General features: G+C 42.1%; 2 protein-coding genes across 5 annotated transcripts in view; one reads left to right on the top strand and one right to left on the bottom strand.

Annotated features, from left to right (window-relative positions):
• Positions 1–11,488, top strand: part of cand2 (cullin-associated and neddylation-dissociated 2 (putative)) — a 14,532-nt gene extending 3,044 nt beyond the window's left edge. Inside the window, exons 6-22 of one of the 2 annotated variants that reach the window (XM_041951200.1) lie at positions 102–241; positions 1,106–1,416; positions 1,536–1,677; positions 1,839–1,957; positions 2,680–2,835; positions 3,379–3,600; positions 3,712–3,918; positions 4,790–4,977; positions 6,288–6,453; positions 6,528–6,668; positions 7,373–7,512; positions 7,990–8,165; positions 8,511–8,606; positions 9,134–9,228; positions 9,327–9,491; positions 9,953–10,060; positions 10,969–11,488. In XM_041951200.1, coding sequence (XP_041807134.1) covers positions 102–241; positions 1,106–1,416; positions 1,536–1,677; positions 1,839–1,957; positions 2,680–2,835; positions 3,379–3,600; positions 3,712–3,918; positions 4,790–4,977; positions 6,288–6,453; positions 6,528–6,668; positions 7,373–7,512; positions 7,990–8,165; positions 8,511–8,606; positions 9,134–9,228; positions 9,327–9,491; positions 9,953–10,060; positions 10,969–11,199 — 2,803 coding nt within the window. In that variant the 3' untranslated portion in view covers positions 11,200–11,488. Of the gene's footprint in view, positions 1–101; positions 242–1,105; positions 1,417–1,535; positions 1,678–1,838; positions 1,958–2,679; positions 2,836–3,378; positions 3,601–3,711; positions 3,919–4,789; positions 4,978–6,287; positions 6,454–6,527; positions 6,669–7,372; positions 7,513–7,989; positions 8,166–8,510; positions 8,607–9,058; positions 9,229–9,326; positions 9,492–9,952; positions 10,061–10,968 lie in introns of both variants that reach the window. The other variant, XM_041951192.1, reaches the window with a different exon arrangement.
• LOC121616443 (polymeric immunoglobulin receptor-like) lies at positions 10,769–18,339 on the bottom strand. Of its 3 annotated transcripts, none has more exons than XM_041951212.1 (8): positions 18,160–18,339; positions 16,980–17,285; positions 16,330–16,653; positions 15,916–16,227; positions 14,739–14,801; positions 14,450–14,539; positions 14,016–14,068; positions 10,769–11,202 (listed from the first exon to the last, which is right to left on the bottom strand). In XM_041951212.1, exons 1-7 carry the CDS (start codon positions 18,197–18,199, stop codon positions 14,031–14,033), a joined length of 1,173 nt encoding a protein of 390 aa, XP_041807146.1. In that variant the 5' UTR covers positions 18,200–18,339; the 3' UTR covers positions 10,769–11,202; positions 14,016–14,030. The 3 variants fall into 3 exon arrangements, with proteins under 3 accessions (XP_041807146.1, XP_041807164.1, XP_041807155.1); XM_041951221.1 differs by lacking the exon at positions 10,769–11,202 and adding an exon at positions 13,196–13,870; XM_041951230.1 differs by lacking the exon at positions 16,980–17,285.
• Positions 18,340–20,223: the final 1,884 nt, after the last annotated feature.

Genomic DNA, 20,223 nt, shown 5'->3' with positions numbered 1-20,223 from the left:
ACACTCACACTCTCTCTCACACACACACTCTCTCTCTCACACACACACACACTCACACAAAAACTCTCTCCTTTCTCTCTGTTGTGTCCATTGATTGACAGGTGTCCAAAGGAGATGTCCCCCCATGTTGCCACGGTAACACAGCTTTGTCTTAAGTTCATGACCTTTGACCCGAACTACAATTACGATGATGAGGAAGAAGAAGAAGATAGCATGGACATAGAGGACGGGCTTGATGAAGGTCTGTGTCTTTTCGTCCTCTTTTTGTTAGTTTAGTCTTCTGATGCTGCTCTGTTGTGCGTCTGGTTTGGTGTCCGTGCTCACTTTCTGGTCAGGGTTACGTATGATTGTCAGATCTTCTTTCTCTCCCACGTTTATTTTTATGAATTTAGGTGTGGAACATTGGTACAAATAATAGAATCAGTCAAATAAGTAGAAAGTAATAAAATGATCATCGTTTGGACCGATTACTCAAAAACAACAGTCTCAGGTTTCTTATAAAACCACAGAAACGGGCCTCATACTCTTATTCACTGACTTGTGAGAATGAGAGAAGATTCAGAGAGGACTGAAAGACTGATTTACATAATTCAGCTTGGCGAGGCCGTGACCGGGACACGTGAAGAGATGAGGCAGGGGAACTTTTACATTTATCCCAGAGAGGGGCCACCTCAGGATCGATTCAAGCTCTGTTTCGGAAATATGAGCAGGACGTCCGACCTTGAGCTGCAGACGTGTCCGCATTAAGGAAAAGGCTAAGGGCCGAGTCTGAAATGTCAGCGGGAGAATTAAAATCTTCGTCCTCTTCTCGTGCTCTTCTAACATCTGACATGTGGGAGCAGCTTGTTTGAAATGAAAGAGGACAGAACTGACATCGATCCTTTGAGGGTCGGCTTTATGTGTCTCCAGGCGTTGAACAATATGTCTGACTTGTACTGAGCACGTGGGTCCTTTAATAACCAAATTCAGCATGTTTCAGCGTCTCAGTCCGTTTGTTTGAAGTCACAGATATAAATGAGGTACTTGATTAGTCAGCAATAAGTGAATTTAGCCTATTTTTGGGCTACAAAAACTGTTGTCTTGTCTGATCTCTGACTCCGTCCAGAATCAGACGATGAGTACAGCGACGACGATGACATGAGCTGGAAGGTGCGGCGCTCCTCCATCAAGTGTCTGGAGGCTTTGATCAACACGAGGCGGGACCTCCTCCTCTCCTTCTACTCCTCCATCTGCCCCGCTCTGCTAGCCCGATTCAAGGAGCGCGAGGAGAACGTGAGGGCGGACGTCTTCGCCGCCTTTTCCACGCTGCTGAGGCAAACGCGAGCGGGATCGTGCCACCACGGCCCCGCGACGCCCGGGTCTGACTCCGGGAAGAGCAGAGAGGAGGAGCCGGCGGTCGCCATGCTGAAGAAGCAGGTGCAGATTCGCTAATGTGCTTTACGTAAGAAGAGGAAGAGGATGATGGTGTTTACGTATATGTGTGTGTGTGTGCGTGTGTGTGTGTGTGTGTGTGTGTGTGTGTGTGTTGTCTCCAGGTGCCGCTGATAGTGAAGGCCCTCCACCGACAGCTGAAGGAGAAGAGCATTAAATCTCGACAGGGCTGCTTCTGTCTCCTCACTGAACTGGCTCACACTGTACCTGGAGCCCTGGAACAGCACATACCTGCCCTAATACCTGGTACACACACACACACACACACACACACACACACACACCCCTCTTTCCAACATGTCTCTGTCTTTTCCTTCAGCTGCTTCATTTCCTCTTCCCTCTGCTCCCTTCTGTCCTCCACCTCTTCCCTTTTGATTTCTTTTCCCTTGCCCCCCCCCTTCCTCCAGGCATTGTCTTCTCCCTGACAGACAAGTCCACCTCCTCCACCATGAGGATCGACACGCTCTCCTTCTTCCACGTCCTCCTCCTCTCCCACCCTCCTCAAGCCTTTCAGCCACACATGCAGGTTCTTTACGCCTCTTTAGAAAGGTTGATTCGCTGTTATGATGTAAACCTGCAGACTGCAGCCTTTAGCTTCATGTCTTCAGTTTGTGACTCAGTTAATTTCAGTAATCTGATTCTTCTCCTCACATTCAGATGAGCAGCCCTGATCTCAGTGCAGATGAACATGAAATGACTCATGAACGTCCTTTTCACAGCTTTGGAAAGATGTTTGATACTCTGTGGTGGAAGAAGCACTTTTACTTAACTACAAGTAGTAATACCACAATGCAGTGGTGGTATAACAGTCCTGCATTCACAATCTTACTGAAGTAAAAGTATCAAAATATACTTAAAGGTGAAAAACTTAAAGTACTTGTGAGGAATGACCCATTTCAGAAAACATATATTATCTGACAGGATTGTAATTATTGTTGCATTAATGTTTAAGCATCACTAATGTTGAAGCTTCATATTTTGTATTAATAATCTGAATCTGCAAAGCAACTAGTAACTAATGTCAAAGTAAATGTAGTGGAGTAAAACATACAATATGCACTGTAAAGTATAAAAATGGAAGTGCACAAGTAAAGTACCTTAAAACTGTACTTGATGATACATTCCACCACTGTTAATTCTTGAGTTTTGACATTTCCCTTTTGAGCATCTGAACTTGTTGGCTTTGTATTCAGGACCTAACTGGAGCTTATAAAAACTTGATCATCACCCGTGCTGTGGTCCCTGCAGGTGCTGCTGCCTCCGGTGGTGGCCTGTGTAGAAGACAGTTTCTATAAGATCACCTCTGAGGCTCTGCTGGTCGCCCAGCAGCTGGTCAAAGTGATGAGGCCGCAGGGACAGACCGCCACGGCGGGGGGGTTCGACCCCAAACCATTTATCAGAGAGGTACGATTGATCAGGTTTAACAGGGCTGCTCTCCTCTTTTGGGTTGTTTTATTCTGCGCTATACTTTCCTCATTATTGCTCTCAGCTGTGGCTGTAATAGACTGGTAAATGTTAGTGTCCTGAAGCCGGACAGACGCTGTACGGATTGGTCGCCCCTGACTTTGGAATCAGGCTTGATTCGTCCCTGATTGGTTGATGTCTGACCTGCAGTTTGAGGGTCATGTCAACACCTGATCAAGTTCGTCGGCTGTCCTGCAGTTCGAGCTGTTCCACAGTCAGATTTCCAGCACCGTTGGCTGCTGTCAAATGATCTGTTATAAACTGTAATTAGCTTGTTTTTAATCTGTTGGAGTAATTTTTTACATGTTTGTGCTAAAACTGCTGTCTGAGGCACTTGATCCATACAGGGTTGGCATGACAGTCGCAGGTTGAGGCTGTGCAGTAAACTCACAGCGTCTGTCCATCTGAAGACCTGATCAAGGTCTGATCAAGGTCTTCAGATCGGGTCTGTGAAGTTTTTAACTTAAATTTTGTTTCTCCAAGGTGTTCTCTGTAACCCTGAAGAGGCTGAAAGCAACAGACATCGACCAGGAAGTGAAAGAGAGGGCTATTTCCTGTATGGGTCACATGGTGTGTCACCTCGGCGACCACCTGCGGGCGGAGCTGCAGGGTGTTTTGACGATATTCCTGGAGAGGTTAAAGAATGAGATCACAAGACTGACAGCAGTGCGGACCGTCGCCCTCATCGCTGCGTCTCCGTTAAAGGTTCAGTTCGACTTTTCTCAGAGGACGCCATCGTTATGTGTGTTTTTTCCTTTTTCTTATGAAAAAAAAATGTCTTTCTCATTTCTCTTTTCCTTTCTCTGTCTGGTCCAGATCGACTTGTCGTCCATCCTGCCAGAAGCTCTGTCAGTGTTGGGATCTTTCCTGAGGAAGAACCAGCGCGCCCTGAAGCTCGGCACGCTGGCGTGTTTGACCGCGCTGGTCACGCATCACGCCGCCAGCATCAAACCGGCGGCGCTGGAGCCTGTGATGTGCGAACTTCCTGCCCTGGTGGACGAGAACGACATGCACGTGTCGCAGGTGCTGCACTGACGTTCACGTTAAGACACATTCCACCGCGTGCAGCGTTGCATTTACTCACCTGTCTCGAGTTCAAGGTGATCTGGTCCAGGGTAGCTGGGATCATTTCGAGGGGTCGTGGTCGTTTTGGGGAACACGTGAGAGGAAATCACGGCTTTTTACCAGGAAGAATTGTACAAAACAACAAGTGGCTTAAAATCATGACTGACTGCACCATTTTATATTGATCACATTGATGTAGCTCTACCTGTAGGCAGCAAGCTATCACAGTGTGCAGGGTTGCTCTAGGCTAATATGTGCAGGTGTTTCTGTAATTGCATAATGTGTTTGAGTTTTAGAAGCTTATGTCAAACAGGAGAGAAGAAGAAGAAAAATTACAAAAATAATAATAAGAAGAAGAAGAATCCTTCCTTGATGAAAACTTCTGATAAGAAATGTGCATCAAATTTAGGAGCTCGTCAAAATGTGTTCCAAATATGGTAAAAACTGATCTGCAGAAAATAAAGGACAGTCTATTGAGCCACCTGTTGCATTGTGGGAAATGTAGGCAACATGTTTTTAAAAGGAAGAAGAGGGCGTGGAATTAAATAGACAATGCTTCTGCTGTATCTGTTTTGATCCTGTTTTTCTAAACTGTCCGTCCTGAGTCCAACACTTTTAAAGGACTTTAAATCTGTGAAGAACTCTTTCATGTATTTTTTTTTTAGATATTTTGCTAATTTACAGACAAACAAACAAACAAACCTAGAAGAAACCCTCCTCGGTGGAGTTCATTATTACCTTGCAGTCCTGTTGACCTGTGGCTCAGGTTGTGCTTTATGTACATACTGTTCTATGTTGTTGTGGTAAACTGGGCATGTGCTCTGTTTAGGTATCCGTCACCTTGCTGACCTGCATGGCCAAAGCCTGCCCCTCCTCTCTGGCTAAGATCAGCTCCTCTGTGCTGGCGGGAGTCTTCAGGCTCGTCCATTCCCCGCTGCTGCAGAGCGGTGCACTGGCAGCCATACTGGACTTCCTACAGGCACTGGTGCTATCCAAAACCAGTAACCTGGGCTACAGGTAGGATGCTGTGTGTGTGATAGAGAGAGAGCTGTGTGTTTTGGCCCTGCAGCAGTATAAAACTAGGACCTGTGTTTACTCGAGTGGGCTGGTGGGAACGCTGTTCAGAGTTGAGGATAATTGCAAACGTTTTGTTTGTCATGTTTCTGTTGACCCACATGGGGTTTAACACTGGTATCAATCTGATATTTTTGGATGGAAGTTGCACATGTCCAGTTCTTTTTGCCAGTGTTCAAATGTGGCCATTTTTATGTTTAAAAAGCAAAAATCCAGCGTTTCCCTCAGGCTTGTAAACAGCGCTTATCAAGTGACATGAAAACCTTCCAAAACCAACAGTGCTGGAATTCCTTCGCGATTAGACGTCCATTAAAAGACAATACAGAAGTATAACAGCACAGTTCAGCTTCTGCAGGCCTGTTTTGACAAGAGAAGCTCACTAACAAACTGACCCTTAAAGGGGAATTCCACAGATTTTACTCATGAAGATCAGCTTTCAACGAAAGCTTCTGCACATGAATGTAAAGTAATGTAAGCAGTGTTTTAGATTTTTAGTTTGGAGGTGCTTTAATGCAGTGAAAAGGCAAATATTGATAAGTTTGAGGTGGATCAGGAAGGTGTTGTTTAGTGATAACATGACTGTAATGTGATGTCACCTTCTCTTCCCCACTCCTTTCTTCTCCTCTCCTCTCCTCTCCTCTCCTCTCCTCTATCTCCTTTCCTCTTTCCTCTCCTCTCCTGTCCTCTCCTCCTCCTTCTCTCCTCTCTCCTCTTTCCTCTTCCTTCCACTCACCTCTCGCCTCTCCTCGCCTCTCCTCTCCTCTCCTCTCCTCTCCTCTCGTCTCCTCTCTTACTCCTCCTCCCCTCTCCTGTTCTCTCTCCTCTCCTTTCTTCTCGTCTCATCTCTTCTCGTCTCGTCTCGTCTCGTCTCGTCTCGTCTCGTCTCCTCTCCTCTCCTCTCTTACTCCTCCTCTCCTTCTCTCCTCTCCTGTCCTCTCTCCTGTCCTCTCTTACTCCTCCTCTCCTTCTCTCCTCTCCTGTCCTCTCTCCTCTCCTCTCTTATTGTCTCCTCCTCTCCTCTCCTCCTCTACTGTCCTCTCCTCTCCTCTCCTCTCCTCTCCTCTCCTCTCCTCTCCTCTCCTCTCGTACTCGTCCCTCCTCCTCTCCGCTCCTCTCTTATTGTCTCCTCTCCTCTCCTCTCCTCTCCTCTCCTCTCCTCTCCTCTCTTATTGTCTCCTCCTCTCCTCTCCTCTCCTCTCCTCTCCTCTCCTCTCCTCTCCTCTCCCCTGTCTCCCCCTCTCCTCTCTCCTCAGTCAGCTGCTGAAGTCTCTCACAGATCCGTTCCACAGCTCTCACTCCTCAGCAGACTCCTCCATCATCCACAGGCAGTCGTATCACTCCGTTGCTCGCTGTGTGGCAGCTCTGTCCTCCGCCTGCCCCAGAGAAACAGCTGGCACTGTGGCCGGCCTCATGCAGGAGGTGTGTGTGTGTGTGTGTGTGTGTGTGTGGCACCTTCTGTCTCTGTGTTACTGGAGCTCCTCTTCTCTGCTCAGGTTAAGAGTCCTGGTTCTCCAGAGTCTGCTCGAGTCCTGGCTCTGTTGTGTCTGGGGGAGGTGGGAAGGTCCGGCAGCCTGGGAGGAAGTAAGGAGGTGCAGGGAGTCATCCTGGAGGCCATCGCCTCCACTAATGAAGAGGTAAGATAAAGCGGTCCTCAGGCTTTATTTGAATATCAAAAAATGTTGAGAAACATCTTTCATAAGGCTTTTTCTGCTCTACCAACTGAACAGCCCCCAAAGTTTACAGTTAGTAATTAATTAATGAGCCAGGATAGAAACACAGGATCAAGCTATTTCCAGAGCTTTCAACCATATCCCCCTGCCTTCTTTGCCAAATGGCTTCACACTTCATGAGGAAGTTACACTGGCCTTGTTGAAGCCTGACAACAGAGGCAGACAGGAAACATATGGGTAGAGTGAGATGATTGAGAGAGGAATGAGACATCAGACAGTCCTGTAATGGTTTTGTATTGTTACCATGGTGACAAATGAACGAACGGTTCATTCACCTCTGCAGACGGTGCGATGCGTGAGTGGAGCGTTCTCTGCTTCTCTTGTAACCTGATGATAGTTTGGGTTGAAAGTGAAAACATCATAATGTCTCCAACAATCAACACTAAAATACCGTGAAACGTGAAAGCTAGCGCTCGTTTACTCCTGTGAAGCTTTGTAACTACAGTGTTTCTAATGGACAGCTCGTCAGAAACATGAAGCAGTGGCATCAAAACAGACAAGATATGTTCAGCTAAACCTTTTCCTGCATCAGTGAAGGTGAAAAAAGAACTCAACTTTACACATCTGCGTATGTTTTAATATGGACGGTTTCTGGTTTGTGACTGCAGGTGAAGACGGCAGCGTCCTGCGCTTTAGGCGGCATGGCGGTGGGCAGCCTGAACGACTACCTGCCCTTCCTCCTGAAGGAGATCTCCTCCCAGCCGCGGAGACAATACCTGCTCCTGCACTCCCTCAAAGAAGTCATCAGGTGTGTTCATGTGTGTGTACTCTGTCTCTCCTCACAGTTGTCTGCTCTTTTTCTCCTCAGATCTTTCTGAATTAATTGTTCCACAGTTCTGCACCACAGAACATCACACTTTGGCGCCCTCATGTGGCAGTGAAAGAAAAACGTGGCACTTTATAGAAGATTGTAAAATGTAATTGTGCAGAAATTAGATCATTTTACCTTCAAGTTTCTTTTGTTCAGTGCGCAACAGAGGCAGAAGTAGGATAAGAAGCACTTTTTACTTTCATTAAGTCTTTTGTTCTTTGAACCAGGCTGAGGTTAATTCTTTCAATATTAGTGAATTTACAGCTTTATTTCAATGACCCTTCTCTATTGCAGCCACACTTTATTATTTAAGCTGGTAAAACGTCATCATAAAACTCTTGCCAAGTGCAGCTTCATCCAGATTCATTTAAAGTACAGGAAAATGTTTTTCATCTACTCTCTCTCTCTGCCCAGCGCCTGTCCAGCCTCTAGTCTCTCGCCCCATGTGGAGTCTATCTGGGCTTTGCTGTTTCAGAACTGCGAGTGTCAGGAAGAGGGGACCAGGAACCTGGTGGCTGAATGTCTGGGAAAATTGACTTTAGTCAATGCTGCTCAGCTATTACCCAGACTTAGACAGCAACTGAAGGCTGGTACGATGTGTGAGGATGGAAACGTGTGTGTTTGGGTGTGGTTTTCTCTCCGATAAATGCCCCATTATGGAAGATATTTGTAAAGATTTTGACAGTTTAGATTGTCAGTTTAATGTGGGTTGTTAGCTGTTTTTATAGGAAGAGTTGAGCAGTTATCTCTCTTCTTGAACAACTAATGTGTCAGACAGCATTGAAATGACAAAACAAACAAAATTCTTTCATGCATCTTTGTTTCATGAATCCTAAACTGTTTTCCTTTTGAGAATGGCAACAAACTCAATGCTTAATTCACAAAATAACACAGGAGTCGGTAACTTTAAAACGTCTGCTCCTGCTCCCTCACAGGTTCTCCTCTGGCTCGCAGCACAGTGGTGACAGCGATCAAGTTCACCATCATTGACCAACCTGCTCCCATAGATTCACTGCTGAAGGACTGCATAGGTGGGACTCACAGACACTAAAACTCACTTTAGTTTAAGTTCAGTTTTGAGGACAAACCTGAACTTTTAAAGTATACTTTCACATTTTTAAAAAGTCTGTCTGAAAGTCACAGTGAAACACAAGTTAGAGCATCTTTGGTTTCAGGAGTCTGCATTTGATGAATCAAGCGTATTTCTTCCAAAGTTTGTTTTTTAGTACAAAGTTAACTCTTTCAACGTGCATATGAACATGTGGATGTCGCTTTTAAGACAGAAAAACTGTGAACTGACCCTTCAGCCGTGACCTTACATCTAAATGTTTGTCCCAATCCTGACCTGATGCCCTGAAAAAGACAGAACCTGCTCAGCTCTACTCGCGTCAGACATCCAAACTTTAAATACACAAACACACATACACACACACAATAACACTCACACTATCTATTTGGTAGTAATGATGTCATCTTTTGTCAGGTGACTTCCTGAAGACCCTGCAGGATGGGGACATCAACGTGCGCCGCGTCGCTTTGGTGATGTTTAACTCTGCAGCTCATAACAAACCATCTCTAATCCGTGGTCTCCTAGCAACAGTGCTGCCTCACCTCTATAAGGAGACCCAGATCAGGAAGGACCTCATCAGAGAAGTGGGTTGGCTGGGCGGGAAAACGTTTGTGTCTGATGGTAATGTCTTGATGTTTGTCAGAGCTCTGCGATGATGTGTACCTCTGTGCTTGAACTGCAGGTGGAGATGGGTCCATTCAAACACACTGTGGATGATGGTTTGGATGTACGTAAAGCTGCGTTCGAGTGTATGTACACTCTGCTGGACAGCTGCCTGGAGGGGCTGGACGTCCTGCAGTTCCTAGATCATGTAGAGGAAGGACTCAAAGATCACTATGATATCAGGGTGGGTAGAAAACGATAAAACAAAGCAGAGGACATTCTGTCAGATTTCACCATGAGTTTTCAGTCTGGATCACATACACTGTCTGCTTACATACAGAACAGTCAGTAAACAAAGGGCTGCCTCCTGAAACACTCAAAACCCAGGAACAACCTTTTCAGCCAGCTTTTATAGTTACATTATAAAGCATGTTCTAGTATCTACATCAAGGTTTCATCTCGAATTTTTCATAAACTCATTCGTTTGAGAGTTTAGGAGGAGTTTGACAGTGCAAAAAGCAACTAAAGCCCAGCTGAGTAAAGGAGAAAGCCATCAGTAATCTATGCATACATGCTTATTCAAGCCCTGGCATTGCATGACAGGAGGAAACACAGTGCATCCTGTATGTAGCAGCACCGACAAACACAACTTCCTGACTCGTTTTTCCCACTTTTTTCTTGTGTTTGTGTGTGTGTGTGCTGCAGATGCTGACTTTCCTGATGCTAGCCAGACTGGCCTCACTGTGTCCTGCTGCTGTTCTCCAAAGACTGGACCGACTGATAGAACCACTTAAGGCTACCTGCACTACCAAAGTATGGGCGCTCTTAGACGTCACTAGTGCTGAAATGTTGCATTATGTGGACGGCAGTCGACCACGGGGCTCTGCTGACACCACTTGTCAGATGGGTTTAACTAGAGATGATTAGCATGCCTGGCTAGCTGGTTTACTTCCTACTGTTCTAAACCTCCTACATGATACTTGCAAGGAGAGGGATGTCATTACAGGCCATGTTGAGGCCACATTGAGGACTGGTGGGCGCGCTGGTCCTACATTCTACTATAGCAGTGTTGTCTTGCTCTTTATTTAATTTGAGACTTCCTGGGCCAAACAGAAATGATCCATGGAAATCATTTTATAGCCACATCTTTCATACATATATGTCCGTGACAAATCTCTCTCAAAATGGCAAAATATGTAAATTTGGTGCTAATTCAGTCTGGATTCAGCACCACTGAGCTCTGCATCCTCACTGCTGTCTGCTCCACCTGAGCCCACCCCTCATGTGTTTCTTTTAAAGTGTTGATGTCAGTCGAGGCTGTGTCTCTCAGACTCTCAAACAAATCAGCCGGAAGCATGTAAACGTCAGTGTGGACTCGTGTGTGGATGCGTAGGGTCGCTTCCAACTCGTGTCATCCAAACAATTCTACAACTCGGCAGTGTTTTAAGGTCCAGAGGTCCAAACGTTTATTGAGAGAAAACAGATTTAATCACATCCAAAAGTCAGACCTTGACTGCAGTGATCTCTGAAAGCTGCTGAGTAGCTTTCATGCAAATAAACTAGATACTTCATCGAATAAGATGTTAACATAACTGATAAGAGTGATGGCTGAAGCTATCTGTTTTTCCATGTAAAATATGTAATGCAGTAGTATTGAGGAGCACATTGTGAATAAGCATGTGATGACACTAAACGAAACCCCACCTGTCCCCCACCCACAGGTGAAGGCCGGGTCTGTGAAGCAGGAATTTGAGAAACAGGAGGAGTTGCGGCGCTCTGCCATGCGCGCTGTCGCCGCCCTGCTGGCTGTGCCCGAGGTGGAGAGGAGCCCCAGCATGGCCGACTTCGCCAACCAGATCAGAACCAACGCTGACATGGCTTCCATCTACCAGAGCGTCCAGGGCGGGGAGGGAGGCGGGTTAGGACCCGCAGAGAGCATGGATATGAGCTAGACACTGGACGAAGGAAGAGATGTTTTATTATGGTGTTTTCTATGCGCAGGGTTTAGATACTGGAGATTAAAGCACTCAGTGTTTGATTTGTATTCAGTCACAGCTGTATTTCAAAAACTGGGCTTTTCAGTTTGAGTTTGCATTTCCTCTCTGGCAAAAATACATCTGATGACAGAAATGTAATAAGCTTAATCAAATGGATTTTGCAGTTTGTCTTTGTCCATTTTGTGTTCTTATCAGTAAGAATTTGGTTTGATTTAATGAACATGAAATAAAGTGGAAGCAACACTTTGAATATCTCAGTACAGTTTGTGTCTGATGCACTGATGGATTTGGTACATGAGATCTAAGGACTGTTTTTTTTGTTCTCTTGTGAAATCTGCTAGTGTGTCTTTTCATTCAATAACATTATGAGCATATCATCACGAGCATATTTACCCTTTACTCAGGAAGGAAGTGGGTGCAGTGAGTTTTAACAGTGTGTCAGCAGGACAGAATACCACATGTAGAGAGTTCTCAGAATTGTTTAAAAAAGTGATAAGCAATCAATCAATAACTTTATTCACTTGGTTATGCAGTAGTGGGGTGGATGCATTTAGCACACATAAAGCACATGAATACAACACTTAGGACAAAAACATTAATACCCAGTCAGTCAATCAAAAAGATAAAAAGACAACAAGTGGCAGCACTGAATATAACAACCAGCCCTCCAAGACTTCAGGAGGCAGACGGCGGAGGGATAGTAAGAAGTGTCTGGCTCTAGGGGGCGCCAGAGAGGCGTGTCCTCACCGGAAGCAATGAAGGGAAAGAAGCGCGTTGAGCGGAGTTCAGTATGAGTAGGCAAAAATAATAAATTGTAAAAGCTCAATATTACTTGAAGATACGCAACAAGTGATTGAGTTCATTGTGTGTGGGAATGTTGTGGTTCTTGAAAACATTGAGGAGGATCATAATTTGTGGTGTTTTGATGAAGAATTTGGCGGTGAGTATTTTTTTTATTCAAGCTAGCGTTAGCAAGATATTAGCTTAAAGACAATGTTAGCTTAACTGGAGCTTACGTCTGTTGTAACTGAAATGAATTGTAAAAATCTAAGAAATGACATTTAGAACAAAATCACAGCAATGGAACTAATTAGACATTTATTTTAATTCGTTTTTGTAAGCAGAAGATGCTATGTTTTATCCTAAGTTAGTAGCTCAATGTGTCAGCCATTGAGGGCAACTTTGCCAGTTTGCACTCCTCCAAACCACCACAATCTGATAATATTTTAATATATTTTACCTAATATGTGAATAATAATTTTCTGACACTGTGACTGTTAAAAAAGAATATAAATTGTTGAGTAGGTACAGTAGAATATACAGAACTGTATGTTACCAGGCTACAAATTAAAACAAAGATGGATTTGTGTTTTATTGAGCTAGGTAATAATACAAAACATTTGAATATCTTTAAATGTTCTAGAGACATTAGAAGTTAGGCTACATGATATGATATGATGATGATGTGTATGGGATAGTGACACATACTGCTTTCATTTTTGCTGCTGAATGATACACCTGCTGCCTCTATGAAATATATTAGGCATGAGCAATAGCAAATTGAAGTTAAGGCTTGTTATTTTTGTGCCCATTTTACAAATGCAGTTCAACAATGATGTAGAGGAAACTGTCTTATGTTTTAAGATAATTAACACAATTTTTCTCGCCAGATTTCTTACAAGAGGATCACTGCAGTGTCTGTGGAGGACCCAAGGAGCCATCCCAGGATTTGTCTTTGGACATGCTGCATCCTACACTTCGATTTCAGATAAGTTTTAAAATACTATAATTGGTTAACTAAACCAAACTAAACCTTTCTGACTTGACTCAACTGAATTAAAATTGAATAACTAACCCAAAATTTACCAAAAGTGACATTATGACTCTCTAACCAAGCTAATTTTAGTAAGTTCTGTACGCTCAGTATAATTCTGTCCGACAGACTGTCAGTTTTTATCTTACCCCTTTTATGCCATGAAAGCACAACAACAAATCTCATTTAACCCAAAGTACTGACAGCCAGTCAAAGTAAGTCAGGATGTGGTAATTGCCTGGTTGTACCTGGACAGGAAATGACTCACACGTTGTGGAAATTGCAGCGGCAAGTGTGCAGGCAGATGAGGAAGAAGTGGTGTGGGAAAATAGATGGTGACAGTCGTGTCGTCAACACAAAGCTAAATCTAAATTCTGTTGAAAAGAAGCTGTCAGAGAAGAAGCCTAAACATATTGTTCCATTACTGGAAACGCAACCAAGTCTAATAACAAAAGACAAGTGCATATCAAGAGTAAAGTGATTGCTGCAAACTACAGAGTTGACCAGAGCATGTTTCAGACACAGAATCCATTGCACAAGTGTTTAGAACTGCAACAATTTGTTGATAACCAGGTGCATCTAAAAATATACAGACAAGGTAAAGGCAAAGTATGCTGACCACTGTGGAGCTGGTTGTAGGACGAGTACATCAGCTTTGTTGAGATGTTTTGGAAGTTGAAGATAGAGCAGCGCAGCGAAGTCGAGGGGCTTGTTAGAACGTTACCAGTGATTAGGTGATGTAAATCAAATACAGAACGGGACTTGATTCTGGCTTTTGGTTTTGCTCCTGTATCTGCAGAGATTTGACTCGATCTGAGGAAGAATGTAAAATGTATAGTCCCAGTAGCACATATGTGCACTTATACACACACACACACACACACACACACACACACACACATTTATTTAGTATGTCATTATTTATATATCTATTCTCTATGTACAGTCATACACTAACCTCTTTGCTTTTGCTTCATGCTCCTCTCCTTGTATTCCAACAAGAGGCAAATCCTGTGGGAAAGGGAAGGGAGCAAAATGGTATAGTAGGAAATACATTTTTAGCACTCACTTCAATCAAGCGTTCTACCAGCTATCGCTACATTATGGAGGAGTATTTAAGCAGAATTGATGAAGAGGGAAGATGGTGAACACATTATTGTCATTGTTGGGGGTTGCTGTTTCTTAGGCGTAGTATTAACCTGAGTACTAAAATATAGCATTTTCTCTTTTCATTTTAATTCTGCGTAAAATGAATCTCCATACTACAATACATTTAGTGTTAATTTAAGAGACTGTAGTAAAAGATAACATCAGAGTTAGAGTTCTCTTGAAGTCAGCACACGAGTGCTTGTATCTGTGGCTGCCTGACCAGTCAAGAACTATAGAACTTACGTGTGTAGAGAAAATATGTGGTGAGCATAAGCAGCAACAGCAGCACATCCAAAGCGAGAGCCACAACAATGGTCAACACAGATGCGTGATCTGCATGAGAAAACCAGACAACAAGAAAGCATCCAACATTAACCACCAAGAGCATTAACACCTGCCATTAACATCCAGATCTGTCTATGTTCAGGGATTTTAAATGGTACACATGATTAGTGTTTATAGTCAGAGGTATTTTACCATGGATGACCAATGAAAGACTAAATTCTTTAAAATAACAAACATGCTTTCTTACCAAAACTGCCATAAGGAACAGTCACTGGTTGTGTGAAAGATGGTGGTGATGTTGCAGAGGGAACTGAAAACAGACAGTCAGAGCTGCATTTAAGTTGTGCATGCACATGACAATAGAGGATTTTAATTTTAAACTGAGAAGGAGAAAATCAATTTGGTATTTAAGAACCACAAACAGAGTTAATATTAATAATATTAACTCTGTGAAAAGTGTAATTAAATCACAGAATGCTGATAACACAAATCTTCATTTTTACAGTTAAATATATATTAACATAGGCTACTGACACATGAGAAAAATATACTAAACTCACTGCTGAGTACAACAGAACACATATTACTGCATGATATAATGAATTAAAAGTAATGCAAAGTTGGATAAGACCGCACAGATGTAAGGTGAATGAAATGTTCTGGCCACACGGGAACATTTCTGTAATTATTCTAAATGTATATGAATTTGTTGCATTGCGACTGAGAGTACAATGTCATATCAGCGTTCAGCTTCTTTATTTACATTACTGTTACTGACAGGTGGTTACTTCTATTAGAGCTAAAAGAGCACACTGACAGCGAGACACAGGCGGGAGAGGACATTCTGTTGTAGTAGTAGTTTTAAGTTTTAATGGTGAAGACTCCAAATATTGAAGCTCCTTATTCAGAATTATGAAGCTGATCAAATTAAGATGTTGATCTGCTATTAATCGAAGAGATTCATGAATAGATGTGAGGTGATCAGCTGATCATTTCTCTGTTGGTGCATGTTGAAATACAAAAACCACAGAGTTTTTACAGAGGTGTTACAGAGTGATGTGTTTTTTTGTCTGAATACAGACACCAGCAGCAGAGACACATCAACCAGAGAGCAGACAAACCTTTCATTTTAACTGTTATTGAATTCATGTTAATAAGCTGCAGCTGATTTGGTGATGTCTGTTATTTTAACCAGAGACTGTGACAGTTGGCTAAAAATGGGACGCTGCTACATATATGTTTTAGTGTTTACAAATTGTGTTTACACAGAGTGAGAGATTTGTTAGCATCTGATCTTAATGAGTCCAAGTAGAGTGAGTGATGGCTGCTTGTAGGACAAGTGTTGTGCTGCTCATTTTAACATAAAAGCATATCCCACTTTACATAAATCTACCAGCCTGAGGTAACAGCTTTTGACAGCTCACCTGCAGTCATCAGAAGTCTGTTGAAGAAGAGGTTACTGCGTCCCTGGGCAGTGCTTTCTGCTCCACACCAGTATGTCCCAGTGTCGTCTGTTGTTACTTCTCTCACTGTTATGGTGATATTTCTCTTCTCTATGTCATCCTTCATGGAAAACTTTGTGTTCTTTTTGGGCGATGCAGTGCTTGCTAGACGTTGACATACAGATGGATCCTCTCCCTTACAGATGAATTTCTTTACGGAAGCACCGTTTGGATATCTACACCAGTAAGTAAAATTCTGTCCAGCGGTTAGAGACCTCGAGAAGGTAGTAATATCTGTAGACACACAGACAGCATTGACAACATTTAACTACATATTTCAGATACATCTTAAATATTTGTGTGAGTAAATCAAAGTGCCAGAACTGTGTGACTGACCTTTAACCTGCAGTTGTATTTTTCTGAATGCCGCTCGGTAACGTCCGTCATTTGATTCCACTCCACACCAGTAGACAGCAGCATCCTGTGAGGACACATCACTGATGGACACGTTGAAGCCACTGCTGGTTTCTCTGAGAGTGAATGTCCCATTTGACAGTGAGGAAGATTTTATTGATAAAATATCCTCACAGATTAAATTGTTGTCTTTGCAGAAAACCTTGACACTGGACAGGTGTGTGTTTCCTGGATAATCGCATGTGATGGTGGTTTTAGCTGTTCTGTACGCAGTTTGGATAAATGGAGCCTGGCAGCCATGTTTTCCTGCAAATAAAAAACGACAGGTGAAAGATGCAAAACTAAGGAATCTTTACTTCTATAATGATATAAGTACCTTTCAAAACCAGCATCACAGTGTGCACAGAAAATACAAAACCATAAAATATATATAACCATAAAAAAACAAAAAGTAAATCATAAATTGTAGAAAGGTTAAATTCTAATAATGGTACCAAACTTTAAATATCTGATATCTGAGGTCTTTTAGGATTAGTGTGCATTGTGTTATTCCATTTTATGTTATATTTTTTATCAGTTTGTTTGATTTCAAAGTGAAAATCAAAAACACATTCAAAGTGAGTGTCTCTTACCATCTACCAGGTCTAGTTCCACTGCGTCAGTGGCGCACTCATATTGGTAAAAGTCACACTGGTAGACCCCAAAGTCCTCATGTTCAAGTTGTTTGATGGCCACCCTGACTTTTTTATTTCTGGTATCATGGAACAGGGAAAAGCTGCCTTTGATTTCCCACACATCCTTTTCAGTGCTGTGTGTGTGTGTTTGTCTTGGATTATCTACATAAATATCTGTATATTTTCTTTTTGGTTCTGGATATTTGCAGGTGAATTCAACCCATCCTTGTAGACATCCCTTCACTTCAGACCTGGCCTGACAACCTTTAGATCAGACAGAGACAAAAGTTGACATTATTTCTCTGAAGCGATCAGTAGTAACATTCACTGTTTCAGGATCCATTTGTAGGCTGCACATTTCAATCTGTCCGTGGATTGCAGACTTTCTGTCAGTAGAGCACAGACTTTCAGTGTCCGCTTGTACCTTTCTTATAATTATATGATGTGGACAGTTTTTAATGATGGCAAGCCCTGAAGTCGTTTCTAGCCATGTATTTCCCGTATGCAAGAATTTAGATTTTATTTTGACTCAGGTTAGGATTTTAATGCACATCACATCACAGCTCAGAAGCACTCCAACAGGCTTGACTCTGTTTGCTACATCTCTGAAACATCCAGATTAAATCACCTGTCAAACAACTTTAACTGAATCTGTTTCTGTTAGATTTAGAAAGGGTTAGTTCAAATTTTTCAAAATTACAAACCCCTTGAGATATTTTTTTGTTGTTTTTCTTTCAAAACAGTAAAGCTACAATCATGGCTATAATTTATCACTGACAAATGCTGCCAGTTATCTTAATATGTTCCAGACATTTGTGTGTGTTTAAATTACTTTGGAATTTGCATCCACATTTGGATCCAAGCAACACCAAGCAGCAAAATATCCACATATACAATTGAACATGTAGTTGACTGTCTTTTGACCTTATTGATTGAGTTTGTTAACCAGAGTCTTGTTCTTTGTTGGTGACTATTGAGCTACAGTAAAGTACTGTACTGCATGCTGTAGTATTCTAAACTAACACAAAGTGAGAATAACCCAGCTCAGGCCTGTTCTGTGCTAAAACCAAATTGTTTTAGAAGCAGGGCTGTAACATGTGTAATCTCTTGTAAAGTCTGGTAGCAGCAATCTTTTTACCTGCCATCAGTGAGAGGACGAGTAGAAGAAAACTCTTCATTTTGTTGGTTTTGGATGCCGTGATCTGCTGTGAGATTATTGGTTGTTTCAGTTTTCATGTAGTAGTTGCTCTCCAATATATGCACTGCTGTAATTCCTCAATTTATATCTTATGCTACTGTAAGAACTGTTTGCCCCCAATTTTCAGTCCTTCCCCTTTTATCTCAGTCTAAGTCATATCTACCTCCCTTATACTCAGTTCTTCAGTACACAATAAATAGGAAATGACGAGAGAGAGAGAGAGAGAGAGAGAGAGAGAGAGAGAGATTACAAATATATTGGTGATAGCCACTTCAATTTATGGTATACAGAATATTGATTCTAACAAAAGCAGGGGGCACCTTCCCACTTATAGACGTAGGTGTGGTGTGAAAAATTACGTAGTTTTTTTGACATCTCCCACGCTCTATGAGATGTTGTATTTTATTTAATTACGTCCCCACCCTTACCTAGAAGAGCTATATAAAACCAACAGGACGTGAACCACAGTCTCCACCCACAGCACAAAACCACACAAAACTTCTTCTGACGGTGTAATGAAATGATATTATTATATTCATGATCACATTCTCATATTTGGAACATGATATGATCTGCTCTCTATTGCCTTTTTAATTTATTCAGTGTTGGTAATGAATAATATAATAGCTTTTCTCAGCAGAAAAGTTTGGACACACCTTTTATTATTTTCCACATTGTAGATCAATATTGAAGTTATCGAAACTATTTGAAATGATGTAGCTAACAAAAAGTGTAAAAAATAATATGGAAACTTCTTCAAGACTGTTATTATATAAAATATATAAAATTATTCCAGCTGACGACGTCATGAAGCTGACAGAGAGAAAGTGTGCAAAGCTGCATAACTTCATATGGATTCTTTCATAGTTTGATGTCTTTAGTATTAATCAACGATGTTCAAACTAGTAAAATAAAGAAAATGTATGAAACGGTGTGTCCAAACTCTCAACAAGTCCTGGATGTTTGACTTTCAGTTGTAACTTTCCAATAACTGGCCCCCTGAAATCAACATTTCTGCAGTTCACAAAAAAAGTGAAAAGGAATTTAAACTTTTGTCATTATCTGTCAAATATCAGAACCTTTTTCTTGGTTATTTGCTTCTTTGGTTGGCAGAAAATGAATATAATCACCCTGGGAGTGGTTTGGCAAAAAGTTGAGCCTGGCTCATTTGCTGGACAGCTGCATGACTTTGGCAAACATTCCTTTGCAACAGAAACTCTGTATTCCCGCTGTTTACCTCACAATCAACGCAACCAAAGAAAAAGCTATTGCTGCTGCTGTAATTTTCCTGAGCTGTAAGATTCCTTTTTACTGTAATATAAACCATTGTGTAGTGTTTGGCATCTAATACTGTAAGCCTTTAAACTCATGTAACTATTAGACAAACTGGGCTGGATCATATTTCACGTCTCAGTGATACCTTAAACAACATAGCCCCATGCATTGTTTTAACACAGGGCAGTTTTCAGTCTGAACTCCTGATTAATCCACAACATTAAAGACTCGTTTGACACATTATGGCCTTTTGAGTCATGTTTCTGGTGATCTGATGAATGGTAAGTCCAGTAATGACTCAACTGTGAGAATTTTTAAACCATTTTCTGATTGATTACTTGCATTTAATATAGCAACATGAAATTGCGAATTTATGGTGCCATTGTTTAGGAATGTACACTACACAATGTATCTCGGAAACTTGTATTGTAGTATGGCCAGTTAGGGCAGTGCTGTTCACTACTTGAGTTGTCTCCACTTTTAAGATCAAGTATCATAATGGGAATAAGTCAGACTTTGTGTTGTAGTGTATCCTCGTTCAATAATAAGTATGCATTTTTACGTGTTGTTTTTAAACAACAAAGCTAAATTTAAAAAGCAGTCGAGGCCGTTGTGTCGAAGCAAGTCATTTATGTAACACTACTGTATTAGTAAGAAGAAGAACCGATGTGTTCGAATGAGAAGCAGAATTGTGTTTTGTGTCACTGTTGGTTTGAGTTGGTGAAGAAT

The sequence above is a fragment of the Chelmon rostratus genome, chromosome 2 (assembly GCF_017976325.1).
Source record: "Chelmon rostratus isolate fCheRos1 chromosome 2, fCheRos1.pri, whole genome shotgun sequence".
In the NCBI taxonomy this organism is placed as follows: Eukaryota; Metazoa; Chordata; class Actinopteri; order Chaetodontiformes; family Chaetodontidae; genus Chelmon; species Chelmon rostratus.
The sequence above is the reverse complement of the archived record's forward strand: the minus strand, read 5'-3'. Positions and strand labels throughout refer to the sequence as shown.

Coding starts and splice junctions, on each gene's coding strand:
- LOC121616443 (XM_041951212.1), bottom strand. CDS start 18,199: ATGAAGAGTTTTCTTCTACTCGTCCTCTCACTGATGGCAG. Junction 14,540..14,738: donor TGTTCCTTATGGCAGTTTTG/GTAAGAAAGCAT, acceptor TTTCTCATGCAG/ATCACGCATCTGTGTTGACC. Junction 14,069..14,449: donor CACATATTTTCTCTACACAC/GTAAGTTCTATA, acceptor CCTTTCCCACAG/GATTTGCCTCTTGTTGGAAT.